Source organism: Gopherus flavomarginatus, chromosome 2 (genome assembly GCF_025201925.1).
Source record: "Gopherus flavomarginatus isolate rGopFla2 chromosome 2, rGopFla2.mat.asm, whole genome shotgun sequence".
NCBI classification, from domain to species: Eukaryota; Metazoa; Chordata; order Testudines; family Testudinidae; genus Gopherus; species Gopherus flavomarginatus.
The window spans coordinates 241,500,846-241,526,010 of NC_066618.1; the positions used below are offsets into that span (position 1 = coordinate 241,500,846).

The window sequence follows — 25,165 nt, forward strand, 5'->3', positions numbered from 1 at the left end:
ATTGGGATCAAAAAAACCTTTTCACCAACCTATCACTATGCATATCTAAATCTGCCACATTTCAAGCAGCATGAATTTCTCCATAAAATCCTTTCCTTTCTCCTCCTCCTCCCCTTTCTTTCTCTCCAGATGACACAGGGCAGATGTTGACCCCAATTACACTGTTCAGCAGCAGTAGCTGGGTATCAAAGGAGATGCTGCTGCTGCTGAGCTGAGTGAAGCAGGAATGGTAGCTACTTTTTGGAAGTTGGCTAATGTCAGTTAGATGAGCGGGGCCGGTGGCTACTCCTTTTATGCCCATTACTGCCACAGTCCCATTCAATGATCTGGAAAAAGTAAGAGGCAAAAGGGCGGTTAATACATAGCATTTTAAGCTACTACTCCAATGGTTCCTGCATTCTCCAGCTAAGGTGTGTGTGTGGGTGTGTAAAATCTACTCCCTTCAGCTGATTTGTTAGAGAAAGGTAGGAGGAGACTTAACCTTTGTTTCCTCTACCTAATATGGAGGGATACAGAATAGGAAACAACCAGAAGCCAATCACTGACTCCTCCAGTCCAGTGTTTCTTAATGACTGGCCTGTGGACCAGCAACGGTCCCTGAGATCTCCCAAACAAGAACAAAAACAACAACAAAAAAGCGATCATAACTCAGAATACAAGTAATTTGCGAAAGCTTGAACAGACCACATACTCCTAGGAACAAATCTCTGATTTACTGCTGTCCCCATTTCTTCCTCTCCCATGGGTTTGCCCATCAATTTGTAAACACAATTTGTCACTTGCATCAGTCAGTGTTCTCTGTAACTTCTTTTGCCTTTCTTTTAGATCTGTTATTCCTGCTGAGACACTCTACTAAAGAAGAATTTTTCACACTGACACCAACTGTAGTCTTGCTGTGAGTAACCACATTCCCATAAAAATCATTCCCTTTATTGCAAAGTTGAAGCCAGACCACTGGAATAATAGTCAACCCAGGAAACCTTTTATCTTTTCCTTCAATCACTTATTTTAACCCTTTATTCCATTTGAGGATTTATGTTAGTACATATTAACCATCTTCTTTGCAGGTTTTTTATTAATTGTCTGAGTAAATTAACTAACATTTCTGTGGCTGGTAAAAGTGTTTAAAATAATGTCTCTTTAAATTACTACAATTATTTTTAAAAGATCAAAATGAATTAGAGCAAACAGCCTAAGAAAAAAATGTTGAACGTTAACTTTCAGATGCTTTCCCAATATCTAAAATAAAACACTGGTATTGTTGCCAAATGCTAGTTTTGATAATAATCTAAATATAAACTCCTTAGTATCATAATTTATACTCTCAATATTTTTGTATATTTGCTTGTGCTACAAGCCCATTTTATTTTGCATGGGGGTTAACTGCTACAAAATACACCGTTTTATAGTTTCAAAACCATATCTTCCTCTCCTGTTTTGCTTTATGATAGTAGGATCTTAGGATCTCTGTGTTACCAAATGGTCACTTTCATACCAAAACAGTATAGATTTAGACTCAAAGTCAATAACCTCATTACTCAATATAACTTGACAATGCAGGAGCCAGATGATATAGGGATTTTTTAAATACTATTATTATTCTTGTAGAAAACAATGGAATTAGAAAACCCATTTTTGTAAAACAAAACCAGGCTAATGCCTTTACTGTCTTGTCCTTATTGTGCAGCTTGTTGGCTTCTGCTGTAGGTGGTTACAGCTTAAATCTCCTCTAATCATGCTGTTAAATGAGTGTAACCCCTGTTACAATCAATGGAAGTTCTGCACATGTAAAAACAGCTGCACTGGGACCAATACTTATACATACACATATACACACACACACACACAAAATGGAGAAAGGGCCAATGAGAGCTGTGTTTTCATTCCAGTGGAATCTTCTCTCAGTACTTACCACAATTTAAAATATTTGGAAATGCTGTAATCAAATATTCTTTAAATATACAATAGTATTGGACCAATACATGTATGTTCCGTGCTGCGTAGAGGCTAAGGGGCTATTCTGTCCTTATGCATTTGTTCTTACTAGCAATGGGAGTTACACAGATGAATGAGGAAAAAAGAAGAGACCCTAGACTGGCTAAAATGGTCTTTTCTAGAGTTCTGTAAGGAGCTTGTGTTTAGATTTACCTGATCTCTCCTCTCTTGTGGCAATAATGTTTCAGCTGAGTTTAGTGTTGATGTCAGGGGGTCAGTATTTTGATGTCACCTTGAGTTAAATAGTAGAATTCTTTTATATGTGCATAGTTGTCAGTGTACTGTTTAGCACTGTATTGAGGAAAAAATCTGCCTCAAATCTGTACTGTTGTAACTATCCAAGAAGCTTAAATACATAAACACTTCATCAAGAGTTTCTCTTCTTACTGCTTGTCTCATTCGTTCTTAAAAATACATCTTAGACACTAATGTTTCAAACAGCACATTGAGATACTTTCAGCTGACTTCAAAATAACTCAGCAGATTTGTTAGCCTCTTTTATTTCATTTAAGGAAGGAAACAGAGAAACTTTCAAAATTAAAACAGATAATTATCTGGAGCAAAATTATACTTAAAAACATAAAATATAAAGTGAGACTCTAAAAGGTCAAGGGAATCAGTTTTTTCCTTTCTTTTAATGTTTTGTCAGACGATTGAACTAGATGAAATTCAGGTAGAGGCTTTAATGTGACCATACTGAAATAGTAGAAACCTCTTGAGACTCTGGAACTTAAACACATTTTGGGAAGTCTGAGTTACAGCACTCCTCTTGCACTTTTCAAAGAAAATGTGTGGAAGGCACATCTTAATTTTGTCCCCTTGGAGGTAAAAATTTGACATACTTCCTGCAAAGGAAACACCATGAGTTTTTTTTGTTTGCTTTTAAACCAGTGTATTTATTTCCAAATTAATGGATTGCTGTAGATTTATGACAATTAGGTACTTCAGTCTAAACTACAATGTGGCCCTCAGGATGCCAGACATGCATTAGGAATGTTTGAAATTTGGCTTTAAAAAACCTTGTGTTAAAAGGGTGACAGCACCCGATTCATAGATTCCTTGATAGATTCCAAGGCCAGAAGGGACCATTATGATAATCTAGTCTGACTTCCTGTATAACAAAGGCCACAGAGCACCCCCAAAATAATTCCTAGAGCAGATCTTTAAGAAAAACATCCAGTCTCGATTTAAACATCATCAGTGATGGAGAATTCACCACAGCCCCAAATAGTTCCAATGGGTAGTTACTTTCACTTAAAAATTTATACCTTATTTCATCTCAGTTTGTCTAGCTTCAACTTCCAGCCACTGGATTGTGTTGTACCTTTCTCTGTTCTCCACTGTTCCGCAAGTAGATACTTATAAACTGTAATCAATTAATCCCTTAACCTTCTCTTTGTTAAACTACACAGATTGAGCTCTTTGTTTACACAGGGATAAAAGAACTGCCTTTTTAAGTAGATCAGCAAGTTGAGAAAGCAGATGCTGCCAGCAAACACCCTCCATCCTGAGCCCTGCTGTGTCCACCCTGCTCTGTGGAGATGGGGTAAAGGAGCGGAGGGGACAGGAGGGTACCCTGACATTAGCACCCCTCTTCTTCCCCACCCCCCGCACAGCAAGCAGGAGGTTCCCGGAGCAGCTCCAAGGCAGAGGGCAGGATCAGCACATGGCAGTGGGGGAAGGGACAACTGAACTGCCCTGGAATTGATAGCCTGCTGGGTGTCTGCCGCACAAGGAACTTAGGGGAGCTGATAGGGGGGCTGCTGGTTCACCCTGGTTCTAAGCCCCCACCAGCTAGCTCCAATGGGCTGCTCTTTCTGCAAGCAGTGGACAAAGCAGGCAGCTGCCAAACGACGTTATAAGGAAGCACTGCGCAACTTTAAATGAGCATGTTCTCTAACTGATCAGCAATGAAACAATGCTAACCGGGACAATGTTAAGTGAAGAGTTACTGTATAGGCAATCTTCTTAAACCTCTGGCTCATATTTGTGATGTGACATTTTTGGCTAAATGCTGTCTGGCATAATTCATGATAAACCGATTTTTAGATTTTCTGTCAGGACCCTGGTATTGCAGCACTATCATAATGCATATCTGATGATAATACAGACAATCTGCAGGGTAGTATGGTGATCTTAGTGCTAGGATCTATCTGTGTATATTTCATGTGACCATCACCGGGTTTCTAGGCACATTACCTACTCTGCCTCTCAAGACCAAATCTCCTGGAAGGGCAGAATTACAACAGATGTTGTGGTGCTTCCAATGCAGTTGAAACTAGTTATACTGTACAGGTGGCCATACAATCCCCATGGTAGACAGCCTGTTAAGTCTTAGCATTTTATCTCCTTGAAAGAGGTGATGACTTTAATTCCTCAACCTCCATACAGGGGGAAAGAATGAAGTATGGGAGCTGGTTCAGCAGATGGTCGCTGTATGCTTATGTCATAAACAGATAGTTAAGGGTTAATGTCTCTTTTACCTGTAAAGGGTTAAGAAGCTCAGTAAACCTGGCTGACACCTGACCAGAGGACCAATAGGGGGACAAGATACTTTCAAATCTTGGTGGAGGGAAGTCTTTGTTTGTACTTTTTTTTTTTTTGGTTGTTGTTTGCTCTTGGGACTAAGAGGGACCAGATGTCCATCCAGGCTCTCCAAATTTTTCTGAATCAGTCTCTCATGTTTCAAAATTGTTAGTAACAGCCAGGCAAGGCAGATTAATCTTATTTTTGTTTTCTCAACCTGTAAATGCCCTTTTTTCGCTGAGAGGATTTTACCTCTGCTTGCTGTAACTTTGAACCTAAGGCTAGAGGGGGTTCCTCTGGGCTATATGAATTTGAGTACCCTGTAAAGTATTTTTCCATTCTGATTTTACAGAGATGATTTTTACCTTTCTTTCTTTCTTTCTTTCTTTAATTAAAAGCTTTCTTTTTAAGAACCTGATTGATTTTTCCTTGTTTTAAGATCCAAGGGGATTGGATCTGGACTCACCAGGGATTGATGGGGGAAAGGAGGGGGGCTAGTTAATTTCTCCTTGTTTTAAGTTTTAAGATCCAAGTGGTTTGGATCTGTGTTCACCAGGGAATTGGTGAAGTCCCTCAAGGCCACCCAGGGAGCGGAGAGTTTTGGGGAGACAGGAAGTGCTCCAGACACTGAAATTTCTGGAAGGTGGCAAAGTTACCAGATCTAAGCTAGTAATTAAGCTTAGAAGTGTCCATGCAGGTCCCCACATTTGTACCTTAACGTTCAGAGTGGGGAAGGAACATTGACATGGTGAGCAGCGGTGTGGGATTTCTTAGGAACCAAAAGCCAGGAGGATTTTTTTTCTCTCCTTTCTAGCTGCTTGGAAAGCAGCCTGAAGGCAGAGGTGTTAAGTTTTTTAACAAGGGTCTTTGTTAAGAGGAGGCTTCAAGCTGTGAGCAAACAGCCAGAAAAAGGAATTTACAATCTGAATTGTTTTCTTTCTTTCTACCTCTCGGGTATAGCTAGTTAGAAGTCACTGTTAACCAAGCAGCCCTGAGCTGAGTGCATCCCAGTTTCAGTGAGCTGCAGAGGGGCATGGCCAGCACAAGAAAGCAGGAAAATGAGTACCAGTGGAGCAACTAACAAACTAGAGCTCGCTAGGCTGGAAGCAACAGAGAAAGATAACGAACATAAGAGACAGATGGAAATAAAACAATTAGAAATAGCCCGGAAAAGAGGCTGCCCACAAAAGAGCTATGGAGGCGAGAGAAAAAGAGATGGAGGCGAGAGAAAAAGAGAAAGAAAGAAGAGAAAGCCAAAGAGGCAGACCACAGAAGACCTATGGAGATGAAACAAAAAGAGATGGAGATCCAGAGGGAGGCCCACCAGCAGGCCCTGGAATTACAAAGGCTAAGCCAGATGTTCCAGCCAACCCTAACAACCCTTCTCCAGGTACTGTTTCACATCCCAGAAAATTCCCTACCTACAAGGCAGGTGATGATACTGAGGCCTTCTTAGAAAATTTTGAAAGGGCCTGCCTTGGGTACAGCATCTCTGCAGACCAGTACATGATAGAGCTGAGGCCACAGCTCAGTGGACCCTTAGCAGAGGTGGCGGCTGAAATGCCTAAGGAACACATGAACGATTATAATCTTTTTCAAACCAAGGCCAGAATCAGAATGGGGCTAACACCTGAGCATGCCCGTTGGCGGTTCAGAGCCCTAAGGTGGAAACCAGATGTGTCATTTACCCGACACGCCTACCACATTGGAAAGAATTGGAATGCCTGGATATCAGGAGCAAGTGCTAACTCTCTGGAAGAGCTGTTCTTCCTAATGCAAATGGAGCAGTTCTTAGAGGATGTTCCTGAGGAAATAGAAAGGTACATCCTAGATGGGAAGCCCAAAACTGTAACCAAGGTGGTAGAGATTGGAGCCAGATGGGTGGAAGTGGCAGAAAAGAAAAAACTACTAGCAAGAGGAGCAAATATCAGAGGGGGCAAACCGAAAACAAACTTCATCACCGGGGGCAACCCAAGACCCCACCTATAACCCAAGGAAAGCCCCAGATACCCTATTGTCCCACCTCACCAGTCTCCAGCAACCCACCTCGACCTAGTGACCAGTCAGCTGGGCGATGTTTTAAATGTAATGAACCAGGACATATAAAGGCCCACTGCCCCAAGAACCCCAACCGAGTACAGTTCATTACACCACAATCACACCAAAGATCCCCAGGCACAGATGCCTCTCAAATACCCTCAGAGCGAAGGGAAACCTTGAGAGTGGGCAGAAAGAAGGTTATCGCGCAGAGGGACACTGGGGCACAAGTGTCAGCTATCCACCAATCCTTAGTGGACCCCAAATTCACCAACCCAGAGGCCCAAGTGACAATTAACTGTTTTGGGAAAATGACTGGCAGGTTTATTGATTATTTAGGTAAAATTCCAAAACCACTTGTGGATGAATGTTGGGCGTGGTCTCAGTACTACCTTGTCCATGTGAAAGAAAGTGTAAGGAGGTTCAGCCATAAGGGCTTGGACCTTACAGACCCTCCATACCTTAGGTATCAGCAACCAGAAACATGGTCTTATGAGAAAGGTGGATATACTGACCAATCCAACAGCATCTCAGGTGGAGGCTCCATGAGTGTTAGGAGGAAGATGTTGAGATCCCTTGTAGGTACTGGGTCTCTCATAGGTGGGTAAATATACAGGAGACCCTTGAGGAATCTTGATACTATCAGATATGAGGAGACAGAGTACAACTGAAAAGGAATGTGACATGCTGACAGTGTTCTCAAATTTCTCCATGTAGCACTGAATGCCAGTCCAGCACACTGCAAATGCAGCAAGTAATTGAGGATCTTTATTACTGGTGCCTCTATAAGGTCAAGATTATGTTGGACTGCCCATATGGAGAATTATTTTTGTTTGGAGGAGTCAGTCTTCCTAGTTATGGCTTCTGACCCTATGAACATTTCTCTAACTTGTCAAGAATAGTCCTTGGCACTGTTGTTCAACCATCCTACATCCAACCTGTCAGGTGCAATGACTACGAGTCTGGGTGCAATATCTGACTGCTGCTCTGAAATATCACGGCTGGGCAGATTGGGAGATGGGTGAGATGCTGAAAATTGCAAGAGGTCCAACAATCAGAACTGTCACATACAGTAGGGTGCTATCAGGATTAGTGTGACACTAGCCCATCTGATCTTGAATATTACTCGGGAGAATTTCATTTGTAAGGACTAGGGACTACCATAAGCAAGAAGGCATCTGTAGGGGAGTCCAGGCTCATGCCCCCTGTTAGGGAGAAGTCTGGACAATTTGCACTGTTATCTGTGGTGAATAGATCTATTATGGGAGTCTCTCGTTGGCAAAATATTGACTTTAGGATGGATTTCTGCAGTGATCACTTGCTATTTACTTCATGTCTGCTTGAAAAGACTGCCTGTCAGACTATTGCTGGCTCCTGGAAGGTGAAGCATTAGTAGGGTTACTCCATCGTGATGACACCATAGCTACAACCACATGACTTCCTGTCAGAGAGGGAATTACTGAGCATCTCCTTGTTTGTTCACATAGTGCATCGCGGAAGTATTGACATTCAAGATCTGCACTTGATCTTCCACAAAGTTCTGTGGAACAGGCAGGGAATGCTATACAAGCCAGCCAGATGGCCCTGAGCTCTAGGATGTTCATATATAATTTCAAATTGTCCTGAAACCAGGTCCCTTTTATCTGCAAACGGCTTAGGTGGGCACCCTAAACTGGCACTGAGGTGTCCATGATAAGTGTTGTCAGGAAGGGAGTCAGAGAAAGGAACCCTTGATTGCTTTGGTACAACCACCAAGTGAGTTATCATAGGACATGGGGTGGGACAGTGACTCTTACAGCATTTGGACAGAAAATATACCAACCTCTGCCATAGATGTAAGGGTTGCAGGTGAAGTCTGGCAAAATGGAATCGTGTATATACACACTGCCATGGCTCAGTATTCCCAGACACGTATGCATCAATGAATTCAATTGCAGGTTATTTGACACTGACTGGAGAGATAAGAATCTGCCTTCCAGGAGGTAGGTTCTTGCCAATCATGAATTAATCCAGGTTCCTTTGAACTCTGTTGTCCATGATGGTGAGATGATTTTTTGTAGTCCAAAAGGAGTCCGAGCAGGGTGAAGAGGGAATACATAATCTATGGCTATTATGGTCTCTTGCTGGGACTTGCCTCTGATCAGCCAGTCATCCAGGTACAGGAAGTTATGAATTTGCTGTTTCCTCAAATGTGCATTTTGTGAATACTCTTACTAACATGGAGAGTTCAAATGGCAGTTCCCTGTACTGGTAAAGATGGACTCCACTGTGAAGCAGGTACTTCCTGTGGGCAGGGTGGATACCTATAAAGAAGTACGCATCCTGCAAGCTGAAAGCCACAAACCAGTCTTGAGCTTGGAGAGATGGAATGATGGAGACAAGCAATATCATCCTGAATCTGAGGTAGGGCATGTGTTTGTTCAGGCCTAGGATAGGCCTAGGATAGGATGAAGACCCCCTTTCTTCTTGTGAATGAAGAATACTAGAAGAAGCCTCGTCCCTTGAATTCTGATGGCTCGGCCACTATGGTTCCTAAGCAAGGTGGCCACTTCTGCTTATAAGCAACTCTCATGAGAAGACCGATGTGAAATGGGGGTGCAAGGAAGGAAAGAATGGAATTGGATGAGGTAGTCACTGGCAGTAATCTCTAGCACCCATCTGTCTGATATTATCATAGATCATGTCTGGTGGAATGGTATAAGGCAGCTTTCAAAGATCTTGCTCTTTGGACTGGCTTTGTTGTGGATCTTTATAGTTCTGTCAAATTTCCTGCGGTGCTGTGAAGGAAAGGTGTATTGCTGAAGAGGAAGAAAGGTGGCAACTCCAGTTATACCTAGGTATTTTCTTGGTGTCTGGTGTGACAAGATGTCTGGGGCTGTCTTGTCTGGGATTAAGAATAGTATGGTTTGCAGAATGGGGCAGGACTTCAAGCCAGGGAATGCAAAGTGATAAGGAATCTTTAAGGAATAAAAAGCACCATCAGCTCAACGAATAATTACATGTCTTCAATTGTGGTTTGTACTTCCCTGGGAATCCCCAATACCTGAAGACATGTTGTTCTGTGCACAGTCTCTTTAATGACCATAGATCTGGCTATGGTCTCAGAAACATCCATTATGATCTATAAAGCCAACATGGCCACTAATTGGCTTTTGTTATTTATATCTTTGAGCTCTTTCCTCTTCTGACTTTGGAGCTTTGATAGGAAGGGTGCCACTCTATTCCAAGTCAAACAGACACATCTGGCCAAATGGGCCTGGCAGTTTGCCTCTTGCAAACTCCTATAAACTCTTCTGGTTGTGAAGATGTCACAGCAAATTCCTCATGATTGGAAGGAGGTGGAGGAGTAGGATTTACTCTCAATAGATTGTGATTTTTCAGGTTCTTGTCCTTCTGTTAGATTTGGATTTCTCCTGCATCTCTGAGATGGCCAAACAGTTCAGGTTGGAATGGGAGTAGACATAGGCTAAACCTTTTTGAGGAACCTGGCTTTTCTACCTTTTTTGCAACTGGTGGTGTGACATTACACTCCATATTCTTTATGAAATTATGCTTATTATATGGATACGACACAACTGAGAAGTACTTTATGCAAGATGGCTCGTGGAAGATATCATTGGAAAGGTTATGATTTACTGAATGTGATTATCTAATTTGTATGCATGTAACGTTTCTGTATCTAAAGTTAGGAATATGGACTATGTAACAATTACAACTAGGTATGTATTGGGAAGACATCCACCAGATGACAGGCTATCAGACTTGCTGGGCTATGAGGAAGGAACAACAAGACTGTGAAGATACTCATGCCTCTCCCTCCTGGGAGGCGTCCTGGGACGTAACTGAGACACTACTAGGTGAGGTGGTCTTGTCACCTGATACTAAACATTATCTTGGTCTTCTTGTAGCTTTCACCTAAAAGGGAAGGGGGTGGGGGTCAAGTTTGGAAAACAAAGGATTCCCACCTTATGTAAATCTTATTTAAGGGTGAGGAGGGAGGCAAATGGGACTCCTCTCCATGGCCTGGCTGCCCAAGAAGAAAGACTGTTAAAGACACCTGAAGGGAAGGCAAGGGGGGAGTCCAGATGGAGACAGGGGTCTAGTCTGAAAAGAAATATAACTGTAACGCTAAGTTATAGAAATTTTTCCATCTGCCTAAAACAACATTTAGGGTAAGAAATTACATTTTGTAACCTGTTTCTTAAGTGTATTGAGTTTAGCTTGCATATTTTGTTTTATTTGCTCAGTGATCTGCTTTGTTCTGTCTGTTATCTTGTATATTCACTTAAAATTCACCTTTTATAGTTAATAAACTTATTTATTGTTTATAATATAATCCCATTTGTATAATTTATAATTGGAGGAGGGGTAAGAGACTGTGCATACCTTCCTCCACATTGAGGGAGGCGGCAGATTTCATAATATACCTTTGGGTCTGCACTCCAAGGGAGGTGAACACCTGCGTGCTGGGGCAAGTCCCTTAAACTGAGTGTTCACAGAACTGATCTCAGTGTCTGTGTCGTTCTGCAGTTGGGTGTGGCCCTGCCTGTGTGTGTGCTGGCGGAGGCTTAGTGGACTGGCTCAGCAAGACAGGTAAAAAGGGTGCCCAGTCTGGCATAACAGGTGGGCTCAATGGTATCTCAGCACATCCCATGGCATCCTAAGGTGGGCAACCCATCACAGGTGGTATTATTGCTGACATTTGCCACAGAGCCTCAGTGGGGTCAATCAGCCCTGGCCAAAAAGTTCAATAACTTATGAGATCTTTCTTGTATGATGGATGCCTCTCTCTACAATCCTTCGAAGTCTTGAAATGACTTAAAGTATCTGACACTGGGGCTGTAAGAAGCTGGCTCGTCTGGTACCAGAGAATGAAAGGCATACCAAGCATCTACTTGGTATATAGGACTTTCTTAGACTTTTAATGGGATTAGTGTGTCATGGGAAGAGCAGAGCATGAATCTGCCATGCTGAGGTGTACGATAAAGGGGAGGCTGTACATGGGGATGGGGAGTGTCTGACAGTCCAAATTCAGTCCAAACAGGTTAACATCATTCACGGCAGTTCTTTAAAGATGAAACAGCTGAGTTCTGAAGAAGGTTTGAAGATTTAGCCAAAGCTAAAGCCTAGCAGGCTGGACACTTGCTCAGTTCCATCTTGCTGCCAAGAATGGTAGGAGGAGGGAACTGAAGCAAAGTTGCAGCCGCCCCGCACTTTATGCCTTCATACAGGAGCACGAGGAGACTCCGGGTGCATGTGTGGTCCCTGCTGGACATTATTACTCCCAAGGCTCTGATCTCATGCGCATGATGCACATGAGCTTTTACAGTGGTATCCACATTGACACATACTCAAAGAAGAAAAAGTGTGTTGTCACTGCCCAGCCAGAGGCAGAAAATATTGGTAATTTTGCAAGGGAAAACCTATTCAAATTCACAAGGTCTAGATAAATTGATGATAAGAAATAAAAATTTTGCTCAAATTGTGATTGTAGAGAACTTTCATTCAGTTACCGGGAAATGTTTTTATTTCTTATGAGCAAGAACCTTACTTCACTGAAGTCAATGGCAAAATTCATATTGATGTCAAACAGGCCAGGATTTCACCCTGTAAGTTGTATTTAATGAAATTGCAACTTTTAACCTTTTCCAGAAAAGAAGTATTTTGTCTTTTCTATCTATCACATGGTAGCAGTGGCAATGAAAAAAAAAGGGAAATCTTTCATTGTTTTCTGTTGTAATAGTCTGTGTGTGTGTTTTTTTTTGTTTTTTTTGTGTGCGCGTGCAACAGTCAGGCCTTTTGACTGTATTAACTACAGAATAGCTAAAATCAGTTTCAACTAGACTAACAAGGACTCAAAGCATGCTGGGAAAACAATGTTACAGTAATAACGACTTCTTGAAATTAAATACCTTTTCTCATGCTAGTGGAATAACTATGGGAAAAACAACTCACAGTTTAGTCAGTGAAGCATACTTAAGATTTTATAAAGAATAAAGAGCACCTTATCATTGCATATCAGTTAATCAAATTTACTATATCTGAGTAAAATCCACCAAGTAAACAAATACAAATTATTAGGTATATTAGAAAGATTTATAGGTGTACAGAATTATAGACTGCGGAGGGGAGGAGTAAAGTGGAGACATATGCAGCCCATAAATATTTTACAATGCGGGTCTGATCTGTTGTCTGTTTTAACATGGGGGATGTGGAGACTCCATGACCCAGCATCCAATCTGGCATCTTGATTTTCCACTTGGAACTCAGTGGCATACTGTAAACTAATACTGATAGGGAGGAATCTCCAAAAGCAATCAACATTGGTCTACCTCTGTCCCACTGAAGTTAATGGTAAAACTCCCATTACTTACAAATGCAGCAGAATTAAATCAATGCTGAGCACTTTTGAAAATCTCACTCCTGCTCTCCATGGCATGAACTGCCTTATAGAGTGTGCTGGAAATCTTCACATTATGCAAATTAACTGCAGCCCTCATGTAGGCAACAACTGAGTGGGCTTGATGTGGAAGAATATGCTAATATAGTGGCTCAAAGGTCAATCATTTCAAAGCAACATAAAGTTTATACTGTAACCATGAAGTTAAAATTGATTATGTTAGCTGGTTGCTACATACAGGTAGGATTATGCCACAAACATTAATCAAAACACATTAAAAACAAGACGGATGGTCACTGAGTCAGAGTCTGAGGAGATATTAATGTAAATCCTAATTGTGACACCAAAATATTGCCTATAACATAAATCTAATCTCTGATTCATTCCCCCCTCCCCACACACACTCCTTGTCCTGTGCAAACACCCAACCAAAGTAGCTTAATCAGCAGTGATATAGTTAAGACAACATCAAACTGATTTCTCTCTCCCTCCCCCCTACTTTTTTTGGACAGCTTGCACTATTGCTTTACAGTTATGACTGATAATATTTCCTTCTTCTGTCTGTCAGAGACAGAAATACCTTCCCTAAAGTAGCTGAAAAATTAATTCCATATTACATTCATAATAAATGACTTCCATATACATTTCATCAGACTGCACATGGAGGCAGTTTTGTAAAATAACATACAGAACATTCCTCAGATTCACAAACAGAGAAGAAATGAATTATGCATCTCTTAGTACAGATTATGTCTCTCTCTCTAGTGGAATAAAACCAATTGCCAATAATTACTGTACCTTCATGTATATCATTCATCTTCTCTGATGTGTCAAAATTAAATTAATAACTTAATAATAAAAAGGGACAAAAGAGCCTTAAAAAAAAACAAGAACCAAAAAACAAACAGAAAACAAAAAGCTCAAACATAACAACCCCAATGAACTGAATTGAATAATTAGTTTATTGAATCTTTATTTCCTACAAGAAAATTTTCATTTTCTGTTAAACTAAAGAGAAAAAGTATCTCTTTCAGAAAATATATCAGGAAAGATTTCATAAAGCTAAGGTTTCTAAAAAAGGATTTATGATCTTGGTCAACTAATATATAAAGTAACACCGACAGCTTCAGAGATGAAGTTATATCTATATTTTTTAAGATAGAGTAACTCCTCACTTAAAGTCTTCCTGGTTAACATTGTTTTGTTGTTACATTGCTGATCAATTAGAGAACATGCTTGTTTAAAGTTGCACAATGCTCTCTTATGATGTTGTTTGGCAGCCGCCTGCTTTGTCCACTGCTTGCAGGAAGAGCAACCTGTTGGAGCTACCTGATGGGGGCTTGGAAACAGTGTGGTCCGGCAGCCCCCCTATCAGCTCCCTGCTCCCCTAAGTTCCCTGTGCAACAGCTGCCCAGCAGGCTATCAATTGCTGGCAGTTCAGCTGTCCCTCCTCCCACTGCCATGTGCTGATCCTGCCCTCTGCTTGGGAGCTTCTCCTGGGAGCCTCCTGCTTGTTGTGCAGGGCAGGATGGGAGGTGGAGAGAAGATGGGAGCTAATGTCAGGGTGTCCCCTTCCCCCCAGCTCCTGCCCCTCACTTACCCCATCTCCATAGAGTGGGGAGGGACAGGGACATGGGGACACGATAGGGCTCAGGACCGAGGGTGCTTGCTGGCAGCAGCTGCTGTCTCAATTTGCCTGACCTACTTAAAAAGGCCATGTACTTAGAGTAGGGTCAGCTTACTTAAAGGGGCAATGCACATCTCTCTCTCTCACATACGGTGTGTGTCTCTCTCTCTGCCATGCTGTCTCCACTCCCTCCATTCACGCTGCCTTGCAGAGTGTGAGGCTACATTAACAACAATGTGCTAACCCTTGAGGGCTCAACCGAGTGCTAGTTCATCATTTAGCAGTAAGGCATTCCTGGGAAAAATCCCACCCTCTGACTTCACCACCTTAACCAAGCTTTACAATCATCATTGCTATGTGCAGTATTAAATTGTTTGTTTAAAACTTATACTGTGTGTGTGTATATATATATATATATATATATATATATATATATATATATATATATATATATATATATATAAAAATATAGTCTTTTGTCTGGTGAAAAAAAATTTCCCTGGAACTTAATCCCCTCTATTTAATTCATTCTTACAGGGAAATTGGATTTGCTTAAGATCGTTTTGCTTAAAGTCGCATTTTTCAGGAACATAACTACAGCGTTAAGAGAAGAGTTACTGTACTAGGACCAATGAAATCTAGTTTAATACCTTGCAAACCTTAGTCTTAATCACTAGTTTAAGTATCAACAATAGATGTAGCCAATAGTTCTTTCTACAATGTACCTAATTATAAAGGTCATGTAATTTGCCAAAGAATTAGAAGAACTAATTTTTAAAGGTAGTCAGCAGGAAAAATGTTAAAAGTTGTGACGGGTGGATATCACATTTTAATCTAGTCATCAAGTGGCTAATTTCCTTAAAAATGCTTGTAGTAGAGACTCTAAAATGCTAAAAACTTGTAAAAGAAGTGATTAAAACATAATACCTTATGTTTCCTACCACAACATACTGCTAATTGTAGCATGAATTCAGGCATTACTACATCATTCTTGTCTGGTGAGATAATTCTGTTTCTCTTGAGAACATTATGCCAACACATATAGTTCCCCGGTTACATAATAATAATGTGTTCTAAGCCTGCACTCAGGAACTAACTCTCACTGATGCTCACTCTTCAAAATGAGGCCGCTTATTTAGGTGCCTAAACATAGATTCACTGTTTTTGCTCTGTGTATATACCAACAAAAAACAAAACAAAACAAAACCTGTCTCAGTGCCTTGATCAATTGACTTGCTCCCAGGGCTTGCTCTATGGGGTTAAAAATAGCACTGTAGACATCTGTGCTCAGACTAGAGAGTGGAGTCTGAGACCCAGCACAGGAGAAAGGTCTGAGAGCCCAGGCTCCAGCTTGAGCCCAAACACCTACATGAGCCCAGGCACAAATGTCTACATGTTTATTTTTAGCCCCATAGTGTAAGCCCAAGTCAATTGACCTGGGCTCTGAGACTTGCTGCCACAGGGAATTTTTTGCTGTGTAGATATTCCCTTAGAAGACTATGTGTTGAAAATATGGTCCTTAATTTGTACTTCTGTTTGATCTGTGTATATATTATAGTTTCATAATCTAATTTAAAAATTATATTTCAACCAATACATCTGCCAAGTCTACTGTACGTATTTTAATTATACATTTGCACATAGTTACACTTCTCTTTTAGTATATTAAATTCTCATTCAATGTACCATATAAGAATTTGAGAGTGATCCTTCGAGATTTACAATTATATCTTATATTGGTTTTATTCCTCTAATAAAACCAACAAAAAGTGAAACCTATCATTCTATTACATTTATTACAAATAAAAAATTCTAAAACACAGGAACCACTCCAAAGTTAAGGTTGGAACTACATTTCCATTATAAACCCAATTTTGACTCTCCTAAAAGCCACAGATACAGCAATATTGGCTTCTAAGCTAATAAATTAGGCCAGTGGCAGGGTAGAATTATTTTTTTACCAAGTTTGATTTAAACATCATAAGATTAATAAATTATCACATCCTAAAGCCTGAGACTGTCACCAGAGTTCAAAAAGTTTATTTCTTTAATAACAGTGTGTAACAAAACAAGAACAAGATAGGTTAAAATTGCTTTTTAGGCTCATATAGCTGTGCTCTGGTGCACAGAACCAAGAATTAGTTGAAAAAATGTAGATTTGAACGTTACTAAATTTTATTAATATCAGGACGCCTTAATGGCTCCAACAAACTTAAAACAGACCATGAAATGACTGCTGGATATTTACATTGAAAATTTCAACCTAGAATTTTTTGGCAAAGTCATCCAAGGCTTCCCAATGGAAGTAGTCTACATCTCTCAATTGCCTTTGAAAATCTCAACCCTAGCCTCTTTCTTCGCAGACAGAACTCATAATGTAAAGTGATCATTAGGGAGTATTGTAATAAAACAGAATTTTCTCCTAATCTGTCTATCAGAAGATCTACGGGTTGAAGGAAATATCTGGATGTGCTGTCCCGCCTCAACCCTCTTGCCCTCCCTTTCCTCACTTCTCTGAACATCTCTTATGGTCCACAAGAGGGTATCCTCCCTTCTATGTACCTTCCGGGGGCTGTAGGAGATAGTCTCTACTCTTTTGGATCTTAGAAGATATACAAGAGTGAGGCTTTGCCCCTGCAGACCTCAGAAGGCAGGGGAGGGAAGAATGGCCCCCAGGCACCATGGTTCACCTCAGTCTCATGTTATGACTATTAAAAGAACGGATATCCCCAGATCAAATCTTTGCTAAAAGGAGTTAAGGGTATGGGCATGTGTCTGATTTGGGAGTACATTACCTCCCAAGAACACCCGAGTTAAAATAACCAACTAAATGTTGTGAAACCAAGCAATCAGGAGTTAAGTTTGCACTTCTCAAACAATGACTCAATTGAAAAAACTGCTATAACCATAACCTTATTCCAGCAAAGGTAAATACATACAAATCTACATCCCTAATGAGCATATACGCTTCAGTGTGTACAATATGCTAAGAGACAGAGTCACCCCATGCTTTTCCAGGACTGTGGAGCGTTAGTAGGTGCAGTAGAAATTTCCTTCTCCAGCCTCCACAACCAGTGATCTCTGGAATGCTGCTATTATTACAGCAGTGCCTGGAACCCAGTGTGCTAAGCACTGTGCAACAGAATAAGAGACAGTTCCTGACTTAAAAGGCTGCGATCCTGCCAAGTCACTGTGATGGCAGACAAGGAGGGGCTGCCAACACCTTGTTTCCTTCTTCTCAGAGCACCATGAACTACAGGAGAGAATCTGGCCCTATGTCTTTAAACATAGCCAAATATGAACCGTGTACAATTGTACTTAAGAATCCCCCCTGCATTTGGGCTGCTTTGGCATATGCTGCGAACACCAGACAATTGGCACAGTATTGGGAGAATACAAAGATGCTCTGTGAGGTTCTTGGCCTTAGCTGAGGATCTGGGTCAGAATTTCTTCAAATATACAGTCTGCTTCAACGGTTAATGAATGATTAAAAGACACTATTTTGTAATGTTAAGGCTGTAACATGCCAGTTATCCCCAGGACGTATGTGATTAACTCCTATACACGCCAATGGCACTTACATTCAGGTATCAAGGGATGGCTACAGGACTCATATTTGGCTGTGCAAAACAAATGAAAACACAGTGCAAACTTTATTAAGCACACTGTTAAGATTTGATACTACTATCTTTTGCCGCTCTGGATAAAATGAAATGTAATTGTAAATCAGAAACAGATTTGGAAAGTAAGTAGCTTGCCTTGTGTGCTCTTCTAAAGTCTGAAAAATCAGTTCTACACGACATTCACTAATCGCATTTTTAAAATCAAAACTGATAATGTCAGTATATACAGAATATACAGCTTCCCTTAATGAAAGAAAACACATTTTGAATGCAAGAAAGCTTGTCTTTTACTGTAAGTGTAAAAATAAACACTTCACTAAGGAATGGAAGAAAAAATAAAGCACGTTCAAATAATTTTATTACACTGTAAGTTGCCAATTCATCTGTGAGTAGTTTCTTCTCAGATGAAAAGAAATCAAAACAAGGGACAGATGTTGTACAAACCACATTTAAGATCGATCACACACTGGCATTTTTCAGATGATTTTGGCTCATCTATTAAAGAAGGTGTATTTTGTTGATTTTGAAAAGGGAAACATCAGGAAATATTTAAAGGCCAATTGATGCCAATTAACTTTTATCAGCAAAAGTTACATTTGAATCTTTTAAGATTCTTTTGCCTGTCTGGAATAAGACACATTCCTAAAATCTAGCAAAACAACAACTTGATGATTAATGCCCGTTGGCAGTCCAACCACAAGCTTGCTCAACAGTGGGATTTTAAATAAACGGCTGTCTTTATGATGATGGAAAACAAATCTGACTATTTTCATGTTTTCTTGTTATGAAAATATGAACAGAAATCACTTTTTCCGTTTTAAGATGAAACTGCCACACATCATGGAGACAGTCGCTTTCAGCAATCCAGATAGTTTTTAGAATGATCTCACAACAATCCCAAATTCATAGCCCATAGAGGCTGAGAAAGCCCTTGGCATGACGACACCAAGTACTCATAGCATGCCACACAAGAGAGGCATAATTAACAAAGAAATCCTAGTATGTAACAAATTGTACCTGCCACTGCAGAAGGCAGAAGACTCACTGTAATAAGCCTCTGAGATTGACAGCATATGCAACATTAATGATTTCCCTTGGGTTCTAGGGTAATATTTCCTCACAGTGGGATGTAACTGAGAAATCTGCACCCAGCTATTAACTGTTTATAGAAGCTGAAGTTTAATATTTAATGGCCTGTACGGACTACTGAATGCTAATGTTTACAGATGGTTTTGGTGTATCCACTTCTAAAGCTTGTCTATCACAATCATATATACAATAGTTGGATAATCTAAAATTGCACCTTTGATGGCACAAAATCCTCTTTACATTAAATGAAAGCATTGTATTTCGGGGTAACAAAAACAGTTGGAGATTTAAAAAATATATATACTCTAACATTTGTTAGAGTTGTTATACCAAACCAGACTTTCGAGCTATTTGCTATTATGCAATATGAAACAAATGTTAAGTAACTGCTCGGTGTAAATAAACAATCAGTACTTACTTCTAAATCATTAAAGAACAGATGTGTGTCTGCCAAATTGAAAATCATCTCCTCCATCCGTAGTCCAAGTGAAACTGAAGTAGGTGGATCCTCAAAGAAGAAATGACAAAGTATATACTCAGTAACATGTCTACTTCATATGCTAGAAGAAATATTCCTCAGAAGCAGAGAATACTGAATATATCAACTGATGGGTCTGCCTACATAGTTAAAGTTGGGCTCCCCTAAAACATTGCACCATAGTATCTAAATATGTCAACATTTTAAAGGACACTTTAAATCTGTTGATAATGAAAACCCTGATTCTGCAACTGGGCAAACCCCTTCAGCCATGCAGAGCTTCACTGCCTTCAATGGAGTTCTGAAGAGATATAAGGGGTCCACTTATGCTGTTTCAATTGCAGGATTGGGACCTCCCCTGCCCTCCAAGATTTAAGTACTGTGCACAGATATAAAACAACCATTGTCTCAATAATACAGTTCTCTCTCAAGCAAACTCCCATGAGTAAGAGGATTTGGTCATTAGCCTAACTATTGCCTTTAATAAATCACCATTAATGTTTAATTTACAAACAGCAATAACATATAAAATAACTCCTTAATTCTCTGCAAAACTATGCTTTAATTATTCTTTAAATATAGCCCACCCATGCAGAATGAACAAATCTATTGTTTGTTATTAATACAGAACACACTAAATTCTCTGCAGAAATTACCATAACAACTTACTCCTTACTGAGTTAATACACTCAAGAAGTGTGTTCAGCATTGTGGTTACCAAATGCATTACAGATGTTTGTCCTGTTTTGATTTTTATGTGTTTTATATATTTTCTATCTGAAAATTGAAATAAGAGTCTAATATATTTATTTGATGTACATTCTCTCGCTTAAAATGCTTTCTCAAGAATATCCCGGAGCATACAAAATACAACCTTGAAAGAATATGTTTTAGTGCTTCATGACACAACCAATTAACTAAACATTAGTTCATCAGGAATTATATTTTATAATAAAAACAGGATTGCAGGAACAGTTCTCTTTTTTCTTAAAATCTGCTTAGATTCTACAACTGATGACAACTCAAAATGGGAACTTTAATAGGCTTAGCCTCCAGTTTTTTCCTATATCAATCAAATTAATAGGTTTTTCAACAAGATTTCTGAAATTCCCAAACATTCGTCTGTCACAAGACACTATGCATTGTTGGCAAAAAACAGTTGAAAAAGATCTGTTAATTTGGCCTCTTAGTCTGACATTTCCAGAGAACAGAAAATGAAATCAAAGATAATCTGAAAGAATATTTTGCAAAGAAGCATTTAGACATGCAGATGTCCAAATAATAAAGTTCTAACACACAGAGACAATTTTTATACAATTCACTAACAAGTTGACACACAATAAAAAGTGAACATTTTTCTAAGTTAAATAAATACTTCTGAACCCCTATAGAAAAGGATTTTAGTGTATTGCTACAACTGCATCATGCCAGTTTGATGGCAATATTAAGCACTTTGCCTTTACAAATCAGTCTTGTATTTATATTTTGCATCAACAAAAATTTCAGACGAGAACATTTTGATTCGTAATGCAAATGTGAAGATTCATCTGCTTGCTTTAAAGTATGAATCGGAATACTGTTTTTCTGCTTTTGTAATGCTCGTAGTTTCACAGAGCTAAGTTTTATTTTATTTTCCTGGAAGGGAAGTGTGTGTATGTAAGGAGTTAGGAAGGGTCTATATTCTTGTAGAAGCTCTAAGGATGGCTTTCCTTCTCACCACACATGCCATCTTTGTGGATAGTTATAATCTCAGCATCCTTTATAGTTCATTGATATCATTTCTTATTTCAGTTGCAGGGATTGCTGTTCAATGAAGTAAAACACTCCCTCCTTCTAAGGGCTGACTGTGCTAGCTCCACAGAACTCCCAGCTCCTGCCAACCTAGGGAGCTGGACACTGGAACTATGCACTTGACACTGGACTCCCACATGACAGCGCAGATCACTAACACAAGCACCACTATGGCACTTCAATAATAAACCACCACCTCCCACTACCACCAGATAACTGACCCAGTCCCATTCAAATGTTATGCTCATGCCCATTCGCGACCTTGCATGTTACTTGGGAAAACAATGTGAGATACTGGCTCTCCATAGTTGTTACAATGTCACAATCAAAACTTTTAAAAAAAAAAGGTCTCTAAAGAATATTGTAAAGAAAAGTTGATTTTGTGAATGATTAATTTGAACAACTTTTTTTAAAAAAACACACACACGAGTCAGAATAGGTATATTTTTAAATTGCATGATGTGGACCATTTAGCTCAAATGTTATTTTAAACTATTACACACAAAAGAGGGTTTTTCTCTCAAGCTACCTTGTTAATTTAACTAGAAAAAAGAAAAGAAAAACAAGATCAATGACATTTCCTGAAAAATGTCACATCAAATCCCATAAAGGCAAGACATGAAGCAAAACAGGTTACTTTTAAAATAAAATGTAAATCTCTGATTAAACACCAAATACTTGATTAGAAGGGTCGGTTGTGCCTAAAACTATACTTAGATTGCTCCCTTGGATACCACATTTAGTGGGCTGTAAGGACTTCTCTATATTGGGGTTTTAGCCACCACTGTAGCTGCACTGATGTAACTGCACCAATAAGAAACAGGACATATGCATCAACTCAGGGTGGTTTACACCAGTGCAGCGTGTACTTTGATTAGTTACAATGGTGGCTAAAACCTAAAGATGACAAAGCTAGATAAGCTAGCTAGAAAAATGACAAAGCTAGAAAAATATATGATGCCAAGCCTTCTTTTGGAATGTAAAGCTATTAATTGCAAGGCAATTACTGTGAGATGTAACACAACGAAGAGGCTAACAATCTGTTCTCATTTATTAGGATTTGCAGTTCAATGTGAGCATCTTTTAAGGAATAGCCAAAATCAGGTGCAAATCTAGGAGAAATAAACCATTTAGTTGAAAAAAGAAATACCACTGTCCAATCTGTTAAACAGGCCTTTTCTTTTGAATACTGGTATTAGAGCCACAAACATTGTATATATGTCATTTGCAATTTCTACCCATTTGATGCCTTTGTCAGGGGGAAAATAAGAAGCTGAAAAACAGGAAAGGTCACTCTGAGTACACAGCTTTGCTTATTTTCTACTTAGGCTGACTGGTAACAATTGAAGGGTTAAGTGAAACAAGAGTTTTGTTTTTCTTAAATCTTTAAAATATATAACACCTCCCCCCCCAGTCAAAGTATCTTGTATGTAAAAGACTATCTCCTTAAAGTATCTAATGTTAAAGTTTTCACAGAAAATGGAAATACATAAGTGCCATTCCAACTGTGTATCCACCTGTCTCAGATTATCAATACTATACACGGGGCATCAACTTCTTCCCAGATTCCAGGACCCATTCAGTAAGCAGCTGGCTCAAAACATCAGGTTCATGTGGAGCTAGCAGCTCCAATGTCAATTAAAATAACTGTTAACCACAAGTGTCGGGACAGACAGATCTCCCTTTCTCTTTTACACTTCGTTTTTGCCTAAGAGCAAATTACAACATACTGTAGTTCCAATAACATTTTTTTAGTTAGTACATTTGTATTATTTCACTCATTTCAGACCACTATTTTTGGAAATAGCAACATTCAATTGAGAAGAAAAATGTCTAAGTCTTCCAGATTAAATGATAACACTAGAGCATGTTTATGATTTTGCTCATAAATAACATCTGAGGGACAGAGGAGAAAAAAAAAGTAACAAAGAGATAAATGAAGAAGGTGACGTAAATGGAAAAGATGAAGGGAGAGCAAATGGAAAAGGGGAGCAAAAGACAGAAAAAAAAATAGTAGGACAGAGATAAGAGGCCAAGAAAAAGAATATATTATCTGTTCAGCCACAGTTCCTAGTCATGGGAATCCCCAAGAAGAGCTCAGGCATTAGAAAAGTGGATCAAGAGGGAACAGACAGGCTACAGTGTTGCCATTTCTCACTATATTTAATGCTTTCCTTAAGATCCAGCTCCTCCAGTTAATTGGTTATGTGAGAACCTCAGAGTCCATTAAAAATTAAGCTTCTAATTCTCCTTGTTGTGGATAAAAGCTTGAAAATGGGAAGCCTCAAGGCTTAAAAACCAGAAAGCAAGCAAACAAACAAAATATTAAAATCTCATTATTTTTGGACCTGGATTGTGATGTTTTTAACAGATGGGACTGGTAATACTGATGTCAGAAAACTTAAAGATACCATCAACTGGCAAAATCAAATTTCTATCTAAAAATTGTGTAGCTATTACTGTCACAAGAAGCCCCTAAGATTACTATACAAGAGGGAAAAGTATTTCCCCCTATTTTTTCCAGTTTGTTCACTGTTGTGCATTTGACAGCACTTTGGCTGTGATCCAAAGACCACAGAAAACAGTTAATATTTTTCCTATAACAGTTTAAATTGTGAAGAACTTGTGGGGCTAATGTAACATAACAAAGCACACATGAATCTGAAGTGCACATTTTACTATTAAAGCTGGAACCTGCAAGCCATGTATACACCCTGCTTATTCTCATTGTTCCAATATTCTTTTCCAAAGCAAAGGCTACCTCGGATCACCATCTTCTTCCCATTACTTTTGTTAAAACAGTTCCTTCTAATACCAAACATGCTTTGTTCCCACAGGTAATGTTCAAAGAAGGTGGAATAAAATCTTAACTTGTTGTAATGCATGTTGCTTTAACATGGCCTAATTCTGCAATGTGCCAATGAGATCCACTGTGTATTTACTGAATGGTAGACACATTCTGTCACATACGCAGTCCAACTAAGCTACATCTCAAGTAACTGGTTTCTACAGTGACTGAATTGCTATCATGTGTCACTCATTGCCTTTTAACTTGAATATTCAGCTACCTACAGTATGCGTTTATGTCAAATTGCTACAAAGTAATAAGTCAGGAATCAAACAATTCATTATAAAATTATTAACCCACTGTTTTTATCAGGAGAATTTAGGGTTCAATCATTTTGGGCTGACACCTAAATACAAGATTGGTATGTGAAAACAAACAAATATTTTGATAAAATTTAGGCATCAGCCATGAAAATATAGGCTTTGATCATATAAACATTGCTCATGTTGAGGAGCACTTGTAGTCAACAAGACTATTGTTTTGAATGTGTTACTCATTGTGACAAATAAACAAGTAGATTCCAATGACTGAGAACAATTTTATATCTCTTAGAATATATCAGCCAATTTTACTTAAAATTTGCAAAAATGAGGATTTATTAACATAGTAAACCAGTTTACAGAAGAGTAAACCAGTAAACTGAAAAAGTAGCATTTGACAATCCTATGCTAACCTTTTCACATAATAAAAAAAACACAAAACAATTACTAATTGTTCTTCAAGATGTGCTGCTCAGGTCCATTTCATGCTA

At 39.2% G+C, this 25,165-nt stretch overlaps 1 protein-coding gene across 18 annotated transcripts in view; it reads right to left on the reverse strand.

Annotated features, from left to right (window-relative positions):
- Positions 1-25,165, reverse strand: part of EYA1 (EYA transcriptional coactivator and phosphatase 1) — a 274,302-nt gene that overhangs the window by 57,891 nt on the left and 191,246 nt on the right. For all 18 annotated transcript variants that reach the window (XM_050940917.1, XM_050940913.1, XM_050940919.1 and 15 more), the window contains one exon: positions 19,716-19,805. In XM_050940917.1, the coding sequence (XP_050796874.1) occupies positions 19,716-19,805 (90 nt within the window). The remainder of the gene's footprint in view (positions 1-19,715; positions 19,806-25,165) is intronic.